At 34.8% G+C, this 20,843-nt stretch overlaps 1 protein-coding gene across 1 annotated transcript in view; it reads left to right on the forward strand.

The window, feature by feature from the left end:
• The window catches only part of ABCC9 (ATP binding cassette subfamily C member 9), a 120,603-nt gene that overhangs the window by 41,530 nt on the left and 58,230 nt on the right, over window positions 1–20,843 (forward strand). The window contains 4 exon segments of the mRNA XM_011381579.2: window positions 4,726–4,834; window positions 8,942–9,049; window positions 14,941–15,013; window positions 15,904–16,009. Coding sequence (XP_011379881.1) covers window positions 4,726–4,834; window positions 8,942–9,049; window positions 14,941–15,013; window positions 15,904–16,009 — 396 coding nt within the window.

Raw genomic sequence — 20,843 nt, forward strand, 5'->3', positions numbered from 1 at the left:
TTAGTTTAAAGCTCAGGCCGTCTGGCCTTATCTGCCCTCGTTTTCTTTTCTGATTGTTCTGCCTTCTGAAACACTTGTACAGATCACTGACTAATTTTTGTAGCACTGCTTCCAAATTAGGCAGTGCTCTGGAAGGGAAGCTTCTTCAAACAATAAAACTGATAAATGGCCAGAGCCTGCTATTTTGGTCCTTATTTTCATTTTCTCCATTTAATAACTGTCCCTCTCATGGTTGCATTTTTTATTAGAATTTGACTTCATGCTAAGAATGGAGAAAGAAAGCAATTGATATCTTATACTGGATAATGCCTCTGAAATCAGGAAGTTAGCAAACACCAAAAGGATATTAAGAGTTCATATGAAAAACAAAAATACACACACACAAAAAACACCCAAATCTAGTGGTGTCCCCAAGTCCATAGTATCCAATCCTGCTGTAGTAAATCCTAGTAAAGTTGAGGGTGGATGTGGATAATAGTCCCTGCATATTCCTGCATAGCACTCTCTTCTCTGTATGTCCAGGGAAAAGGCATTTGCCAGTTTGATAAAGACCAGTCTGTTTCCAGGGCTCAGCTCCAGATTTCCCAAGCCATAGGCCAAATGGAATCGGCTCACAAAAAGTTGCTTCTCTAAAATGATTTTTTGGTGGTTGATTTGTGGTTCCAATGGAGATGAGCGGTCAACAGAGAAGGCCAGTGCTTTTCCCTACTATGTGCTGGTTCTGAATACCCAACTGAGAGTTTTCCCAGTGTTGACTGGGCTCGGTCGACATTTCTTCTGTGCCTGGGAACCCGTGACCAATCTTTAATGCCAGTTGGCCCACAGCGAATTGAGCAGCCTGTTTGTAATCGGAGACTTTGATTTTGAAACCTTCCACTGCAGGACTATGGAAGTCATAAGTTCTTCACTCCATCCTTAAAAGCATTCAGAAATTCGGCGGGTTAGAATGGGGTGCAGCCTACTCCCAAACTTGTGTTATATATGCATGTAAAAGACTTGTAAACAGTCTCTACTGTAGGAAATTCCCATGCCATGTAAAATTCTTCACTTTAAGAAAGTTCTTTTAAAAATGCTTAGGTTGTTAGACAAAATTGTCTTCATGCTACTAATGGGTGGAACCCCATGTATACATAACAAAGTAGAAGAAAAGGGCAGTTATAATTCAGGTTATCTCCTCACACACCATTTGAGTTTTCTGGACATTTTATGATGATGGGTTCCAGTCTAAGTTTGCAAAACAGAATGAGAAATAAAAAAAGTAAGAAAAGTCACTATCATCTAAAAAAGCTGAGCCCTGCAAGCAGACTGGTCTTTATCAAACTGGCAAATGCATTTTCCCTGGGATATATGGAAGAGAGAGTGCTATGCAGAAATATGCAGGGAATATTATCCATCCTCAACTATTGGAGGAAAATGTAAGTTGATATGTCATTTTTAAAGAATTCGAGTTTCAGTTCTTCATATCTGATGTATAATACAATATCTCTGTCCAAAAATGTTATTTGCGCACCCCCTGCCATGTTATTTGCCAAGGGGAAAAATGTGTGAAATGAATCCCCTCCTTCATTGGAAAATGACTTTGTGTTCTTTCTCTCATGTGCCTTCCAAAGGAATGTATTCTTGTCTAGTCTACTACAGTTACCTCCAATCAAATAAATTGTTATTGATATTTATCATAAAGCAGGCATATACTTTGACTTGCTCTCTGGTTACAAAAATTTTATAGTTCCTACATGAAAAACATGTAACTTCCAGCAACAAAAAATAACTTCGTAATTAATGTAACACCTGTTAAATGTACTTCAGCTGTGCCTGAACACCCAAAGTGAAACTTAAAAAGTGAGAAAATAACAAGTGTAATCAAAACCTTAAATGTTTGTGAATTATCTGAACAAATGAGAAATTAGTAAAATAATTACCTATAAAGGTATTGGAAGCAGGATAGCAAATTGGTCGATATCAGTTATACCTGCTTTCAGATCATGGCACTGCTGTGAAATGCTCATTGTTCAACTTCAGGCACATTATTTAGTGTCTCTATAGCTTCATCTTCTCATTTATCAAATGGGCACAGTAATAGCTCCTGCTTATGGCCATTGAGAGAATTAAATGAGATAATACATGAAAAGTGCCTAGTACATTGCCTAAATATTTTAGGCATTTTAAAAAAAAATCCATTTTACTAATTTACCACCATTTTACTAATCTCCATTCCATACTTTAGAAAGATGTCTATGAGTACATGCATTTGTTAACACTTTAGATACATTGTTAGGCATAAGGGAGTGCGAAGATAAAAGGTAGAGTAAAATCTGCAGAGAGTCTACAGTCTAGTTGGAGAAACCAGGAGAGGAAACTAATGACAATACAGTGTATTATGCTATCATGGAGCTCTACACAGAATACCATGGGCCCAGATATGAGGATCATGGAAGTTTATCGAGAGAGAAGTCTGGTCGGAGAAGGTTTAAAAGAAGTGGTAGATTATTCATAGGAGCTTAAAGAATTAGTAGGACTTGGCTATTTGAAGAAAAAGGGAAACCATGTTCTATGCGAAGGGGTAACATCCGCAAGAGGAAAAGGTGAATAACTATGTGAGCGATCTTGGTACATTCAGGAAACTAAGTACTTAAGTATAGATGTAGAAAGATTCTGATGTGTAAAGAGTCAGGGGATAAAGTTAGTAAAATCCTGAACAGCCTGCATATGATGCTAAGAATGCTGAAAGACAAGAGTGTCATTTGCTTTTATTTTATTAATTTATTTTTCCCCTCTTTAATCCCCTCTGCCATTTCCACCCCCGACCTAAGGATGTTGCTCTTTCCCCTTAAGAACTGGATCTTTGAAGGCGGAGCGTCTCTTCCCACATGCTCACAGTGTGCACTTGGGGCCTGGTGTACCCGGGGCCTGGCACACCCAAGACCTTCTATGTGTAAAGCAAATGTGCTAACCACTACACTATGGAGTCAACCCCTATATTTTAAAGAGAGAATTGTTGTATGAACAGAATTGGATTTTTAAAATAGAACCCTAGTAGCATAGTGGAAATACCTTCACCCTTGGTCAAGATTTACACATTTTTCATAATTGTTTCACCTTTGTCTTCTGAAAGGACCTCATATGAACAGGAAATACTTTTTGTATTACCTATTTATTCATTCACCAAACATTTCTTGAGGAATTAACTATGTTATATTTTTGGCATTGGGCTAGATTCTGAAGTTGAAAATCTGCTCTTAAGGAGTTCACAGTCTAGTGAGAGAGATTGACAGTAACAAAACACTGACAAAATATCAGTGCAGGGGACCCTTAGCCAGAGAGCCTAGAATGATGGAGGCATAGGAGGGGAAAAGAAGGGTGAGATTCAGAGCAGGGCTGGAATTTGGGGTGTTATGCTCAGACACCATTGCTACTTGACATGCAACAAGAATGGTTCTCATTAATTCCATAAAAGCTTCAGTAAGATTTGTGTGTGTACTAGAAAAGTGGAATGGAGAACTGAATCAACTGACTTTACTTAAATGTCTGAATCATTGGTTTATTCCTTCTTTAATTTATTCAACACTCATTGAGTAATGTGTGCCAAGAATTGCTAGACTTAGAGTTACAAAAGCAAATGAGCCTGGCCCCTGTACTTTATGTGCAGAGACATAGTATGAGATTATTTAAAAGGTATTTCTTTGATTAACAAATCTGTGCTTTTTAAAATCCAATCTCTTCAAAACATAAGGACAGAATGACAATTAAAGTCTATAAAAGGTCTTATACCTTTCAGGTAGATCTTAGAAGGTCTCTTCAGAAGAAAAAAAATTGTAATTATGTGTGGTCATGGATGTTACCTAGACTTGTGTGATCATTTTGAAATAAATACAAATATTAAATCTTTAGGTTGTATACCTAAAACTAATATAATGTTTTATGTCAATTATACCTCAATAAAAAAAAAAAAGTAAAGAAGGAATAACTACCATTTAAGATGTAATGTGCTTATGAAGCATTTCTGGATCTTGTTAAAATGCACATTTTGATTCAGTAGGTCTTGGGTGGGGCCTGAGATTATCTTTTTCTAGTACGCTCCCAGGTGATGCTGCTGCTGCTGCTGCTGCTGCTGCTGCTGCTGCTGCTGCTGCTGCTGCTCTTTGGCTAACACTTTGAGTACCAATGCTCTACAGGGCCCTCTCCTTGCCAGGTTCAGAAAATATGTGTAAAATATAGTGCGTAAGCAAGATAGCATCTCCTTGGACCCCAGATCTATGTGTTATTAAATGCTTTTAGGCAATTATTTAACTTCTCTGTACCTTATTTCCCCTCATTTGGAAAATTAGAGCACTTCCCTCATTGGTATTATTATTTTTAACCATCCTGTTTCAAGTTCCTCTCCAACTCTTCTGTCCTTAACAATGAATACAATTGAAAAAAAAAAAAAGTACAAAAGTAAAAATTAAAAATTTGGCTGAAATTAGGGTGACCCCTTGGTTCTGGTTTTCCTGAGATTTTTCTAGAGTTAGCATTGAAAGTCCCAGGTCCTGGGAACTCATCATTTGTGGGCAATTTAGGATGTTTGTTCATCTGAGCCGAATTTCCAGTGGGTCTTGAGACAGAACTCTCAGAGGCAGCTTGTTCAACAGGGTAATGACTAGGAAAAAAATTGTTTATTTAGGTAGAATTTCATTGTTGGTTTTGTTTTTAACACTTATTTTGTGTGTGTTTATTTGCTTTTTGCAGTGTTCAAAAACTGAATGAGTTCCTCTTGAGTGATGAGATTGGTGAGGACAGCTGGCGAACTGGTGAAAGTTCTCTTCCTTTTGAGTCCTGTAAGAAACATACAGGAGTTGTAAGTGCTTTTTCTTATTATGGGAACCGTGAATGAGGAACAGTCTCAAGAATGAATGCTTTAAAATGGGTACATTCAGAAGAAATTGTAAGCTTTACTTTTAATATATATGAAGAAAGGTTGCCACCTGCTTCTGCAACAAACCTCATAAAGCTAAAATCAATAAACAAGTAAGGCTTATCTTTATAAATCAAAGAATTATTCTGAGAGAGATAGTAAATTTTCAATTCAAGCAGAAATTGAGATTGTACCTCAAGCTTTATATAACAATAATAAAAATTCAGCTTATAATTCCTGCACCATATTTTTATAATACCTTTTAACTATATTACACTTTTTAGTTTAAAAAGTGCTTTCTGATGCATTGTCTTTTGACTCACTTAATGTATTACATTACCTATATTTATTTTCCGATGACTATATTGAGTTTGCATGTTACGTGGCTTGAATAACATCAGAAGATTACTAAGTGGCAGAGCCAGAATTAAAACTTGAGTTTTGTAACTCTTGAACTAGTTAATTCATCCATTACACAAATATTTACTCAGTATCTACATAAAGGTTGGACATACAGTCAATATTATTTTGTCATGCATTACATGTTATATGACATGGGTTATATATTTGCCTGTTTCTGGACTTATTGGTCACCCTGTACTCCATGCCTAGACCTAGGGATATACAATGACAAGGCAGACAAGATCTTTCTTGTCATAGTTTGCTTTCTTGAGGCAGGAGTCAGATGATAAACAAGTAAAAAAATTAGATGATTTCGCTGTGGGAAGAAGAGCTAGCATTTGAGCTGAGACGTGAATGAAGAGTGGGTACCTGTTCTGCAAAGATCTGGGAAAAGAGCATTTCAGGCAGAGAACTAGCAGATGAAAAGGCTCTGAGGTGGGAATGAATTTGGTGTGTTGAAACAGAGGAGCACTATGGTTGAAGCCTGGAGAAGAAGGGAGAGACAAGACAAGGTAAGTGCAAAGATAAAGGTTTTGTAGATTATGGAAAGAGTTTGGATTTTATTGGTATGTAATACAAAATCATGGTTTTGAAGTAGGGACTGATATAATTTTTATTTATATTTTTAAAAGATCACTTTGGCTACTGGGTAGAGAGTAGTCAGTGAGGACAAAAGTAGGACGGATAGACTAGTAAAGAGGTCATTATAACAGATGTAAGAAACAATGATGGTTAGAATTAGTTTTAGTGGCAGCTGCAGTGGACATTGTGAGAAAGTGATCAAATTCAGTATATATTTTTTAGATTGAGCTGACAAAAACTTGATAATAGATTGGATAGAGCGAATGAGGGAGAAATAGCACCAAAGGAAGAGTCTTAGGTTATTGGCTTGACTGCTAGGTAGATGGTGGAGCCATTAACTGAAAAAGGGAAGCCGAGAAAATAGTTGATTGGTGTTGAGGTGGAATCAAGAGGTGTATTTTGCACATGTTAATCTTGAGATGTATATTGACATCCAAGAAGAGAAATCAGCATCAGAGATGTAAATTTAAGAGTCATTAGCCGTTAGATAATATTTGAATCAGTGGAACTAGACTCTTGAGAGGTGTATCTGCAAAATTCTGAAGAAAGTTTTTAAAATTAATATATATATTTCATAACAGTAAGATAGAAAGATGTTATTCTAAAATAAGTTATAAGTTAATATTAGTTATTTGTGTTACTCTTAGAGAAAAAATATGAATATATTTACTATTTATGTAATGAAATAGAAATGCACACACAATCTCCCGACTGGAATTGATTGAGGCTTGGAAAGCCTTTATTAGGAAGTCAACCTGTATTAAATTTTTCTTTACATCATGTTTAAAAATGCTAACAATAATTAAGATGAGCACATGGCTAAATTTAGTTTTGCTGTTTTCTTCTACTTTCCTGGAATTATTTTTTTACTCTCTTATTTTACTGAGCAAGTATGATTTTGTCTGAGAAGAAACTACCACTGATGCTTATATAGACTAGAGTAACAATTGCTCAGAATGCTTATTTGCTATTGTGTGGACATGGACACAAAGGGAAGAACATACTATAGAGTGTCTATACTCTATATGTGAGGCAGCAGAAAAGTCAGACATTTAATTAGAACCATCCTTGTCACACTTTGAATGATAGGAGGCTACCAAAGAGCTTATTAGATCATCTTTCAGAGATGTGGGGATGAGCAGAGTGAGATGACCTCGAGAAAGGGGATATAGGAGGTCAAGTTTGTGGAGTTAGGGAAATATGAAGAATCTTTTGTATGGCATGAGGGATAGAAGAAAAATTGAACTGAGAAAAGATTTTTGGAAGGAAAAAAAGAATCCCCTTCAAATGCATCCAATATCTTCAGGGTTATTGAAACCAGACTGGACTTCTGATGTCTTTCAGGGTCATTCATCACTGCTGATGGGCCAAACCACAAATGACAAACTTTTTAAAATGGAGTGAAAAAAGCTGTGTTTGAAAATAACACTAATGGAAACTCCTTGTTGAGAGCGCTTGAGATGCTATGTATTCTGTAAAAGCTTAGAGTTAAGTGGTTTTGGCTGTAGAATCTCCATGGAGAATTAGTGACATTCTAGAGCCAAAGTCTCTTCAAATTACATCTGTGGAACTCCGACTCAAATCTCTGTCAACACATCTCCTCCTCCCACCCTCTCCTTAGTTTTGTGAAGAACATGAAGTCATTTCTTTTGGACCTCTGGGGGCAATACTACTATAGAATTCTTCTAGAAGACAGTGAATATATGTATAGGAATAGACCTGTCTTGTGTGGAAAATATACTTAGCTTAAAGGATAGCGACTTTTTACAGCATCACATTCAATGCACTTCCAAGGTCATCTGTGAGGACTGTGAGAAGAAAAAGAAAACTAAAATAAAATTTCATGAACAGTTTCTCTCTCTCTTTTATTTTTTAAGTTAAAATACATTAAATGTTTTGTGTGTGACAGAACCACTGCAAGTTCTTCTCAGTGGCTTTTTAATTTGTGGATTTATTTACATGTAGACTAGAGATGTACTATTTGATAGTTTGATGTTCTGTTGATACGCCAGTTGATGGAAATTGGAAGAGCAGTATCTTGTTTGGATTAAATTACTGATTATTCAAGGACATTCCTAATTCCCATAACAGAACTCAATGGACTTTTTCAAAAAGCTAAACCTATAGTTCCAGGCCAAAAAAAAAAAAAGTTGCACAATTTGAGAATTCTTTGCTTTTATAGATAATTTAACAGTTTTTAAAAGTATTATAATTTAGCCTTTGTAATTTCTATACAGAGCCGAATTTTCTACCTTCTCTATATCCATTTGTCTCTATCTCTGTGAAAAGAAATTCAAAATTAGAGAACAACAGATTTCTAGTTATGACCTAATTTAGATTCATTTTAAGTATATGGAGACTGTCCAACCTCAGCCAGCATCTCTTTATCATTCTTTAGTCCTCTGACTAGGAACAATGCTGTAACATTTGAGCAAGAAACGATCATTTTACAATGCTTGTAGGTCTCCTTATGACATAATATACATGTTCTAGATCTTTATGCTTTTTTTTTCACTCCACAATGGATCCTCAGGAAATGTGTAGTTCAATCTGATTTATGTGAGTGTATGAGATTCAAAATCCTCATAATTCAGAGGGTGATCAACAATGTATGGTTGGAATGTTTATAAGCCTGATGGCCTAACGAGTAGATTCAGACTTAACCTGAGTTAGCCTACTTGTCTTTTGATATGACACACATTTTTTATGGCCTGGGTATATTTATCCAGACAGCTAGAGAAGAAATATCCAAAACATAGTTTGGGGCTCAGCACTTTAACTTCCATCATTTGCAAGTACCACATCTTCACATTTTTATTTTTCTTAAAAGACTTGTAAATTAGGTTTAAAATGATAGTTTAACACTTTTTTGTTATCATTTGCCTTTTTTTGCAGGGGACTGGGGGGTGAGGGAGAAGCCATTGATATTATTTAAATATGACATTTACTTGCTTCTTTTTCTTGGAATTCAAGTGGAGAAGTAGCAATATGAGTTCAGTTAAACCTCAATTTTTTTCATAAAGCTTCAACTTGTGTTTCCTCCCCCTGCCCCCATTTGGAATGCAGCAGCCGAAAACTATAAACAGGAAACAGCCTGGAAGATATCACCTGGACAGCTATGAGCAATCAACACGACGTCTACGTCCTGTAGAGACAGAGGATATTGCAATAAAGGTTATTTTACTTCCTGGATTCTTGCATGAATAGAAACATTTATGTTACTATTTATAGTGAAGTTCAGCAAAAGTGCCCAATACCAAGTTTTTAAAGTCTCTTTACAGTGATCACTAATCCTTATAACATTAAAAAAATATTCTGATGTATTTATAATTCTCAGTTCTTCCTTATCTCCCAACCACAGTTTTTGCTGTAGCAGTATGTTTTAATAATTGGAGAATGAGCCTTTCTTCTGAATCTGCGTTAGAAGCTAGTATCCAACATATTTCCTCTTGAACAATTATGTTTATCCGCCGAGTAAATTGACTTATAGAGAACACTAATATTATAAATCCAATTTTTAAGAAAATAAACTTTTAAGAAAATAAGTGTCTTCAACCAGGAAAGGCTTAGACCAGTGCTGCATGTATTTGCCCAGGTTCCCAATACTGCCTTTAATCTAAGTTCAAACTCAGCCTTTTGTACTCCCCCCACAGATACTTTTGTATCTGTGCTTAGATAGAACAGGCCACCAGAGGAACATGAGCTGAGGACTGATAGTTGGGATAAGCCCCAGGAAGGAGTTAGTGCTGTGCAGGGACTGGAACAGATGCTTGCAGCAATCAAAGGCCTCTGGACTTTGGAGTTACCAGAATTCAGGAAACTAGCTGCTTTGACTGGTCCAGACTCTCCAACTCCCTGTACTGCCCAGCCAATCAAAGAGTGAGGGAGGTTCAGTAGGGTGTATAGTAGAGTCAAGGGCTACATTCGATTCTTCTCTCTATCTTTATTGACTGGCACAATACCTGTTTCACAGTAAAGCACTTAAAATTGGAGCAAATGTGTTAGTGGATGGAGGAAGCTAATACTAGTCCTACCCCGGCCATTAATTTGATGTATGACTTTTGGGCAAATTATTTTGCCTCTCTGAGCCGAGGTTTGCCCATCTCGAGGTAGGGATGCCATTTTAACGTGGTCGTTTTGAGAGTAAAATATGTCACCTATGAATTTTAAAAAGCTGTAGTGATTCTTAACCTTGGCTGTACATTAGAATCACATAGAAAGATTTAAATGTGTGTGTGTATAATACCTGAACATCATTAAAAAAAATAGGTCTAGTAGTTTCCTAGGCAATTGTAATGTGCAAGCAGGGTGTGAACTACTAGGCTATGAAAAAGTAAGTCGTAAGATACTGGAAAGGGTCCTCTATGCTGATAATTCTCAAATATTCCCAGATAACCACTAAGGTATTAGTGACTAAAGAAACGGAGTCAGTTTTTCAATTAACATTTTCTATTCAATATTGTGAGAATTTAAAAATGTCTTCTCCATGTGTCTTTTAAAATTATTTTAATTTCAAATGTAAGAAAGAGAGACTATTGTGATTCCCCTCCCAACTTGACCCTTTATGCACCAAAAAACTCTACAGAAAACAATAAAACCCTCCTTATCAATGGCCTAGGGTCTGCTATGCCTCTGAATGGCCACTACAAGCCCATTTTCAAGTCCAAATTAATTGTTTATTTATGGTGGAAATTCCCATATTGATAATAACTTTCTTTTTGAAAAATTTTTTATTGTGAAATATAACATACCTACAGAAAAGTACATAAAATATATACATACATTAAATGAAAAAGTAAACAGCTATCAGCCACCACCAAGAACATCAGCCAGCTCCCTCCCAAGGTTCCCCCAACACACACATTTGCTGCTCTCCCTCATATCTCTGCCCCAAGACGTAATCGCCACCCTGACTTTTATAGTCATTTTCTTGATTATCCTTGCTATATATACCTCCCTTAAGACATATTTTTGTTTTTTTAAGTTTAAATATGTGACTATATACGTATGTGTTTTGCTTGTTTCTTAATATTATGTATGTATAATTTACCCATGTCATTGTGTGAAGCCATAATTCATTCATTCTCATTGCTGTGTAGTGTTCCATTGTATGAATATACCAGAAGTATTTTATCCATTCTACTTTTGATGGTCTTTTGGTTACTTTTTAGTTTGGGGCTATTGTAAACAATTGCTGAGTCACAGGGTCTGTATATCCTCAATTTTCCTAGATGATGGCAAACTATTTTTTAAAGTGCTTGTGCCAATTTACATGGTAAGCAATAGTGATCAAGAGTTCCAGTTGCTCCATGTCTTCACCAGTGCTTCTAGCATTTTGCCAAAGTGTGTGTCGTGTATTTGGAAGGTGCAGCTATGTCTTGCTGTTGTTTTTATTTGTATTTTTTCTGTTTTCTAACGAGGTCGACACTTTTATTTATAGCCCTTTGGGTTTGGATTTCTTCTTTTGTGAATTGCCAGGATATTTGTCTCTCCTGTTTAAAAAAATTCTGAGTACTACTTCTTTAGCAGGTATATATGTTACAAAATTCTCCCACTCCAAGCTTAGCTTTTCACTCTCTTTACGGTATTAGAAGTTGTTAATTTTAATGTAATCTAGTTTACATAACTTTTCCTTTATGGATGATGCTTTGTTTTTCATCTTATTTAAGAAAACATTTCTTACTGGAGGTCATGAAGTATTCTATATTAGCTCCTAAGATCTTTGAAGCTATACATTTAATTTTTAGTTCTTTAATTGACCTTGAGTCACTTTTTGTGTTTGATATGAAGTAGGAATGGCATTTAATAGGGAAATCAGTAATCGATATCTTAGTTATCAATTTAGCAGTAGTAAATTTAGCAGTAGTAATTTTACTACATTTAGTAGTAAATGCAGTAAATTTAATTTTTAATATGATATTCGGGTGTCCTAGCCTTGAGTATTGATCACTGTCCCCACTGACCTTCAGCACAGTCCCAGTCACATGTCAGGGATCTTTATATTTCTGTGTTGATGGCTGGCTTTCGTTTATTTTTCTCTGATTTATTTGCCTAATATTCCACTATTAGGATCATTATAACTTTCTAGTTAGCATTGACATCTTTTAGGACAAGTTCTTACACCTTTCTGTTTTCTGCTATTCTTGGCTTTTTGAGGAGAAGAGGCTTAGGTGATTCAGAGTTTCAACATCTCTGAATTTGTCGTACTCTTCTGTGTACTTTGACTTGACATATCTTTACTCCTTTCTTTACTGAAATTTTTTGCAGACTAAATTTTATTTAGCATTTTTACCTATTATCAGCAGAAGGAAATGGATAATGATCTGTGTAAGGCCCTGCTTTTAAATTAAAAAAAAAAATTTTTAATTGGGAAATTCACATAGCATAAAAATAACCACTTTAAAGTGAACAATTCAGTGATATTTAGTACATTCAGTGTGGTGCAACCACCACTTCTACCTCGCTGCAAAGTATTTTTTTTAATAACCCCAAAGGAAAACCCATATCCATTAAACAGTCACTCCTCATTTCTCCCTTTCTTTTACCTCAGGCAACTGCCAATCTGATTTCTATCTCCATGGATCTACCTGTTCTGGATATTTCATAGGAATGGCATAATACAATAAGTAACTTTTTTTCCTGTCTGGCTCCTGCCTTTACATTTTAGTTCATTCTTTCTCCTTATCTCTGATCCTTACTCCTATTCCCCTCATCCCTTCCACATTGTGGTACCAGCTCTGTGCTTGATATATGCACTTATACTTATATCCCTGTAAAATAAGTAGTGTTGTCAGGAGCATCTATGTGCTTTCAGTTTACTGAAATGTTTTGTGATGGTTTGTTCCTTCTACCTGCACTACTCTATTCTGTAGTATGCATCACTGCATTTTACTTATTCTTCTAGCGATAAACACTAGATTTGCCTCCATCTTCTATCACAAATCATGCTATGATGATCATTTTTGTGCCTCTCATTTTATGAATCTTTGCAAAGATTTATATGTTAGCTGCACTCACTCACCTTCATTGAAGATGTGGATACCTGTTTTCTAGTTCATCTTTCTACCTTAGTTGATGCCACACATGCTGTGATTTAAACTTCCAAATGCACAGCCTATCTAGTATCCTAGCCGAGAAATGCTTAATCTACCACTACTCCATTTCCACAACCTCACCTATGTTCACACTTGGCTACCACTTGGAACTACTGCTCTTTTGAAATCTTAAACTCTATAGTACCAGCCAATCACTTACATCAAATCCTACCCTCCAGCTCTCTTAGGCCTTCACCTTTGCTGTTATTATTTTTTAACTTCATTGAAACCTCCAGTAACTTGAGCCCTCTTCCTTTTCTCCCAGTCCTTCAGCACCTTTCTGTAAGCAATCCAACCTCATGCCTTCTACGCTCTTATAACCAGGCTGCTGAGTACTATGGAGAAAATGACACAATGGTACAAATCGGCATAGCCACAGATTTATCATCTCCAACCTCAGCTGACTCTCAGTAGTTCTTGGCAATCCTTTTGCATGCTTCTCATCAGCACTATTTTCCATAACTTACAGTAGTTTTTTAACTGTCATTACTCTCTTTCCACCTCCTTCAGTCTCTCTTTTTGCTGCCTCTTTCTGAAGATAACCTTCACTTCTAGTTCACAGAAAATGTAAAAGTTGTCATGTAGGGTTTCTCTCAGTTCCATGCTGGCCCTCTTCCAAACCCATTATATTAGCCTCCTTGTTTACTCTCTCAAAGAAAGAGGGATCCTCATCTTCTGAGGCTGTACAATTTCTTTGAGCATTAATAGTCATTTAACCACAATATCTTAAACCCCCATCCCAGCTACCTCTATTCATTATTTCCATAACATGTTCTTATCGTAGTTCTTTACCCAGAAATGCCTTCATTGAAATTCAATATCTCTTCCAAAACTAGTTAAAAGGCCTCCTCTTGCAAAAAGTTTTGTTTTTTTTTACCCATTTCAGACATAAATGATTTTCTTTCTGAACTGCTATTGCACTTATTTTCTGTCCCTCTGCTTGTTACTTAGCCCACACAGTCTAGTATTGTACTTATGTCCACGGTTTATTTACTCATTTAATAAAGTGACTTTTCACTCTAAGTTGTTCATTTTATCAAGAGCTTTAAGGGCCATATTTACTTAGACATCACCACTCTATTCAGCAAAATTCCTAAACAATAATGTGCTTATTCCTAAACAAATGTTCATCATTTGTGATTTTAAAACAAAATATTATTAATTTATGAGCAAGGTATATCCTTACTTTAATTTCCTTTAATTTTCCAGGCACCTTCCCTTCCCTCATCTGTCTCTATTCATGCTCCCTGTCTTTGGGTTTTTAACCTCTTTCATTTTCCATTTTTTAACTATTAAAGCTACCAAGTCCACTTGAAGCCTATTAAAACAAATAGATTGCTTTGGATGATTCTAAGGTCTTGTGATCTTTTCTTGTTGTTGAGGTTTATAGTGCCAAGCAATGCTGCCTGATTTCTGTGCTTTATTCCTCTCTCCTCTTTACTCTTTCTTTAAAAAAATTTTTCTTTTAGGTTCAATGAATAGTAGTAAATACATATAGTTCAAGAAACTCATTTCTTATAAAAACCTTCCTTCTCAGCTAACAGAGTCATTTGGTTGGAATAATTTGCAATTATTTCTGTTCTTTGCATCACCAGGATTCTGGGAATTGCCCAGCAATGAAAAAAATAATCAATGTAGGGATTACACCAGAAAATATTTGGGATGATTGCTTTTTAAGAATGCTCACATGTAAATGGCCCAGTAATTCTAAATTTCTAGAGAAAATTGTAATTTTTAGAATTCTACATCATATGACTAAGTTGAAGACCCTCTTTTTACTTCCGTTCTCTTTTGTTTTTATTTATATCTCTTAAATAGTTATAACTCTAAATTAGAATTTTACTACTGTGCATTCTACTCTGTCTTGAAATTCAGTGCCTTAAAAAGAAAATTTATTTTAATTAGAACTATTCTTTAACATCACATATTTACATAATTTTATAATTTAATTTTTTAATTCTTATTTTCTAGGTCACAAATGGGTACTTTTCATGGGGCAGTGGTTTAGCTACATTATCCAATATAGATATTAGAATTCCAACAGGTAAGACTCATTTGTTACTAGTTTTTATAATGGTTAATTATCACAACCACAGATTTTTAAGATGATGGAGCCTAGCAAAAAGAAAAACTTTTTAAAGACTTAAACATTATTTATAATTACTTATTTGCATCATGGAGCTCATGAGCCATTGTATCACTGTGGAAATGACTGGAAATGATAAGATTTGCCTTCCACTACTGAGTGTAGACCTTTGAACAAGTTATTTACTGTTCAGATTAACTGTGATCAGTTCATTTGTTGATTTGTCTCATTTAAGTAATGGAGTAATTGAATTCTCATTTTGTTTGAGAAGGGATTTAAAGAAAGAGTATATGAGCAAATTACTATTTTTTAATTCCTCAGGAAGGCTGATAAAGTTTTCAGGGCATTTAAGGCTGAAATACTCAATAATTTTTATTTAAAATATCTGGATAATTGAATAGAAATATTTTTTGACCTTGCCTGATGGTCAGTAGCTTGGGACTTTTTTATTATACATGCAACTCAAAGTAAGAGATTGGAGAAGATGTCTTAGTAACAGACCAAATCACTTTTATCCCAATTATCAATTTTAGTCAAAACTGCCCTTTTCTCCTGAATAAATTTAATAATAAAGTTAAAACTAATCTAGATGATTTAAGTAATTTTTCTTGCTCTGTTCATTAATGCCATCTAGTCTCTTAGTTTGAAAAAAAAATAAGTCAGATCTATATCTTTTAATTTTTCTTTACTTTTTCAAAAACACTTATGTATCACAGAATATCTTATTGCTAGAGACCAAAACTTGACCTTTGATTGTAAAACATCAGCCTTTTCTAAATGTATTTTGGTATTATTTTACCAAGAGAATTCCATCTCATTCTGTTATTATCCTTCGTTCATTTCTCTAGGTCAGTTAACCATGATTGTGGGCCAAGTGGGATGTGGGAAGTCCTCTCTTCTCCTTGCCATCCTTGGTGAGATGCAGACACTGGAAGGAAAAGTTCATTGGAGCAAGTATGTATGTTTTAAATTGGTTTCTATTGCCCTGTCACACATCTCATGATTTTTCCAAGGGAAGAAATTAGAGCAATAGATTTTTGTGTTAGGAATCTGAGGGCCTTGTCAGAAATGAGCACAGCTTTTATTTGTTTGTTTAAAGTAGTGGAAACCGTAGATGTCATAAATTAAGAATTATAAAGCAATTTTATAGAGGTTATGATAGTATAAAGTAGTATGTTGCTGAGATAAAAGTAAGATTGAGATTGCAAAGGTAGATTTTTAAAGTTAAATGAATAACACTCAAAGGAATAATTAAAAAATTCATGTTGTAATAAGAGAAGTTATGAAAAACTTGTATTATGTATACAGCTTAAATGCAAACAGAGCCTTAATGATTCAGTGTTTAGAGAAGAAATATCAAATAATTTTTTCTAGAATCTTCATAAGTGTCTGAGAAATCAACCATTTCTCTTTACACCCAATTTAAACTAGACACTAGAATTATCTAGTTAGAGATATGGAAAGGTCAGATTGGTGTGTTGTGCAATCCTAAAGGCATGACAAAAGAAGGAATCTAACATGGTTCTGGTATTTGAATGGTTGGCCTGGCATCTTCAAAGCCCATTGCGGTAATAAAGTGACTCAGAACCGTATTACCTATTTAGTAGACTCCCCATAAACAGTTTATGAAGAAATTGGTTACAGCTTTTCTAAGAAATTGGACTGTAGACCAGTTGTTCTCAATCAGGTATAATTTGGGGGGCATTAGGCAATGTCTGGAGATGTTCTTGACTGTTACAAAGGGGAATTAGGCTGCTACTGATCTAGTTGGTCAGTAGTAGCCTAATTCCCCTTTGTAACAGTCCAGGGATGATGCTAAATGATCTACGATGCACAGGACAGCCCTCACTCCTTCACAACAAGGAAATTATTTGTTCTCAAATGTCATTTGTGCCAAGTTAGGAAATCTTGCTCTAGACCTACATATGTTCTTTAATATGTCATACCTACCGTTGTGAATTCTTCTATGGCTTAGTCTGCTGTTCACATACATAGACATCTCTCAAGAATGAGTAAAAACTATTTAAGGTCATTTTAAGAACAGATTCTGTTTTAAACTCCAATTAAGAGAAAGAAATGCTTATATGTAAAATTCAAACTGGAAACAATAGAATTGTAAATTCTTTTTTTGGTATCATTGTTGAAAGAAGGAGGCTTAGAAATGTTGAGTGTACATTTTGTTCCCATTGGGAAAATTTAACATATAGTAGACATGAAACTATTTAATGAATATCAGCAGAAAGCTCGATAAATAATTGCTACTTGCAGTTTGCTTCATGACAAGTTCCTGTTGATCACTAAGACCAGGCACCAGGCAGTGTTTGCCCTGTCACTATCACCTTCCATTTTGGATAACTGTAGGTTTTAAGAAGTAGGTTTTCCCAAATTAAGTTATATTGCGTGACGTGTGGAACCATAATCAAATCATCTGGGTTTTGTTTTTACTTTGTTTTACTATCATTAAAACTGAGAGAAACAATAGAGACAGTAACAGAAAAGCTTGAGATTTAATTTTTATGCTGCTAAGACATTCTCATCTAGTCATCTCTAGTGTTAAAGATTTTTTTTCCCTTGGCTTCACTTGGGTCATATTGACCCATAGTGACCCAATATTATCATTAATAAACATTATCATTTTGATAATGGATAAATAAATGATATGGAAATTAGGAAAATATTTTACACAATCTAGTTATTTTCTTGAGTGCTTAAGCAAGATATCCTATCTCATTTTGTAAAGGTTGTGAATTATTTTATTTAAAATAATGTAGTATAATAAAGCTTGAAAATAAAGATATCAAGAAAGAAAATAAGGTTTAAATAATAATTTGAAATATGGAACACATGCACTGAAGTCCTACATATTTATAAAATATGGGCTGCAAATTCTACTCTGAGCTTCATGAAAGCTAGGCAAAGAGATTAACAAAGGTAAAAACATACATTTACTCAGTAGAAGTTAAGATTTTTTTTGGAAAGAAATAGGAAAGGAATCTCTCCAATAGATCTTAATTTTAAAAAGCTAGTAAAAGATTACCTCTTAGGGAAAGAGACAAATAGGGTTAAGGTGTGAGAAAGGATTTAAGATGATTCTAAGTAGTTATAAAGTCTCCATAATTTAAAAATCATCTATATGAACACTTGCCTTAATAGACAATCATTCCATTTCTTAATGGCAGAAGGACTAAGATTTTCTTTAAAAAAATGTTTATGTTGGCTCTGGTACAAACACAACTTACAAACTAAGTCAGCCTCTGAGAGATTGGGTAAGCTAACACAAATTCCATTTTTCTTTAATTATAAGAATTTCTTAGTTTTCTTCCATGATATCCTTAACATATGATAAAACATATTTTCAGATAAGGAATATTTAAAAAATTCTGACCTTTTAAAGAGTTATTTATGATTATTCTTCATTCTGGAAAAAAAACTGTTGTGTTCAATGAGGAAAGGCATATAAATGTAATTAGAACAAAACTAATTTAGAAATTATCAATATTGATAGGCTGATGATGTGCAAATGCTAAGGAGTACTTTATTTTAGCAGACTAAATTGTTTGATATTTTTTAAAGCTCAAAAAAATAAGAAAGCCCAAATGATAAAGTGCTATGATAAGGCACCAAATGCCTTGCTGTCATCATTTCACCATTGCATGTATCTCTAGTTGCATAAATTTTATTTTTAAATGTATCCTCATAGACTGGCATGAGCAAAGTTCAGTAAAGTACTCTGTCCTATTGCAGTGATAATATTTGCTTTGGGCAGGAGAGAAGGCACTGCTGCTAACCAAGGACACACCTGCATGGTAGAACCTGTGTACATCAAAGACATCTACAGATGTTTCCTTGGAAATTGCTACTTTTGACCTAATCTGACATCTTGTAGATTCAGAAGAGAAAAATGAGAGAGAGGAGGAAGTCTAAAATATGCTCCAAAAATGTCACAATGCCAGAGTTCTTATTCCTGCATCTAGGCATGGTTTATATTTGTTGAAAAGCAAATGTTCTGCCTGACTGAAATTGTCCTTTTCTAGTTGTCATGATAAAGAATAATTTCTTCTGATATTTGAGGAGCTAGAACTAAGATGCTTAACCTGATAGGTAGTTCCAGTGGGGAAGTCCAGGATGCAGAATAATTGTGGTAATTATGTGAGACGGAGCCGCCATTTATCTTTGGTTTTCCTTTCTTTTCCTTTCCCTCTTGCCTGTGCCATTGACCAGCCTATTATCAGGCCCCATCTGTCCTGGTGTTCTATCTTCTAATTTCTGGTGTAATTAGCTTTATAACCATGTCTCAATTCTTTTAAGAGTGGTGAAGTTGAGAAGTTACTCCTTTTCATGAGACTTTGCCGGCATGAAGGAATTAAAACACATCCAATCAGCTTTCCTAGATGAGACAGAATATAACATGTTTGTGTCTACATCTAGCTCCCCTTCTTCAAAATAGTGTTTCTATTTTAAGCTTGCAAAAGTCACTCTTTCCCATTCCATGAGGTATCAACTGTGATTCCAGGAAGTTGCTATAATACCAAGTTTAACTTTTACTCTCGAAGGAAAATACACATACATCCTGCATGCAGAAGTGAAATTTTATGCCATTTTCCGAAAGAGGATTTTCCATCTGACTTCTTTGCTTTCTCTTGTTGCCTTCACTACTACACTGAAAGATGGATCCAGTGATTTATTTTCATATATAAGATTTTCAAATAAGACCCGGTGTTAGAATTCACAGATAACTATTTGGTAAGAGAAAAAATAAACTTCCACAAATGAATTTGATTAAACATTGCTATGTGAAAGAGTTGGAGTAGGTGGTCTCTAGAAGCTAAGAACTACATCATTATTCATGGAAAATGTTAGTGAAAGAGTAGGATAATGTTTTTTGTTTATGAAAGATGACTACCTACAAATGGATATATATCTATCTTTTCTTCTTTCCTCTGAAACTAATATTTGATATTTAACTTTTACTCTTAAAGAAAGATATACAGAAATTTTGCAAGGAGAAGTCTTCAGAAATGAAGAAATATGGTGTCTTATTTAATTCAAGACACTATTACATTAATTAATGCTCTTTCTTATAGAAGTTTTTAATTCCTGGCTCTCCACATTCCATTACACTTCATTAAAAAAATGGTCTTGCTTATCCCTCAAACAGCTGGAGCATTTTTCTTTTTAAAAGAAGAGTCTGCTCATACTTAACTTCTTTACTTCCCTTTTACTCAATGAATTGCATCTGGCTGAAAAGTTCTCACCAATGACTGCCTAAATGCTGAATCGTGATAATTTGTTCTTAATCCTATTTAACTTGAAAATATTCACCACTGATGACTCCTTGAAACCAACTCATTTCTTGGTGTTCATAACACTTCCATGTATTCATTTATTAAAAACATGTATTGCACACCTATATCATGCAACCATTGTTTTAGTTGTTGGGGGTAGATAACTGAACAAGGGAAACTGGCCCCTATTTTCATGAAGCTTACTGTTAGAAGAAAAGGCCATAAGGAAACAAGAAAATAATTTCATAATTAATTATTTGGTTAAAATTTTATAAATGCCAGGAAAAAGAAGTACAGTGTTTTATAAGAAAAAAATAATAGGTGACCTGAGGCAACAAAGGCTTTTTTACGAGGGTGAATAAATGACTGATATTTGAACATGCATTTTAAGGATAAGCCAAAATTAATGAGTCAGAAAGTTAGGAGATGCAATAGAAATGGAGATGGAAGGTGGGGAAGAATATTCTAATTCTCCTTCAATCTTTCTGCAGTCTACTGTCGTA

Source organism: Pteropus vampyrus, unplaced genomic scaffold, assembly GCF_000151845.1.
Source record: "Pteropus vampyrus isolate Shadow unplaced genomic scaffold, Pvam_2.0 Scaffold444, whole genome shotgun sequence".
Lineage (NCBI taxonomy): Eukaryota > Metazoa > Chordata > Mammalia > Chiroptera > Pteropodidae > Pteropus > Pteropus vampyrus.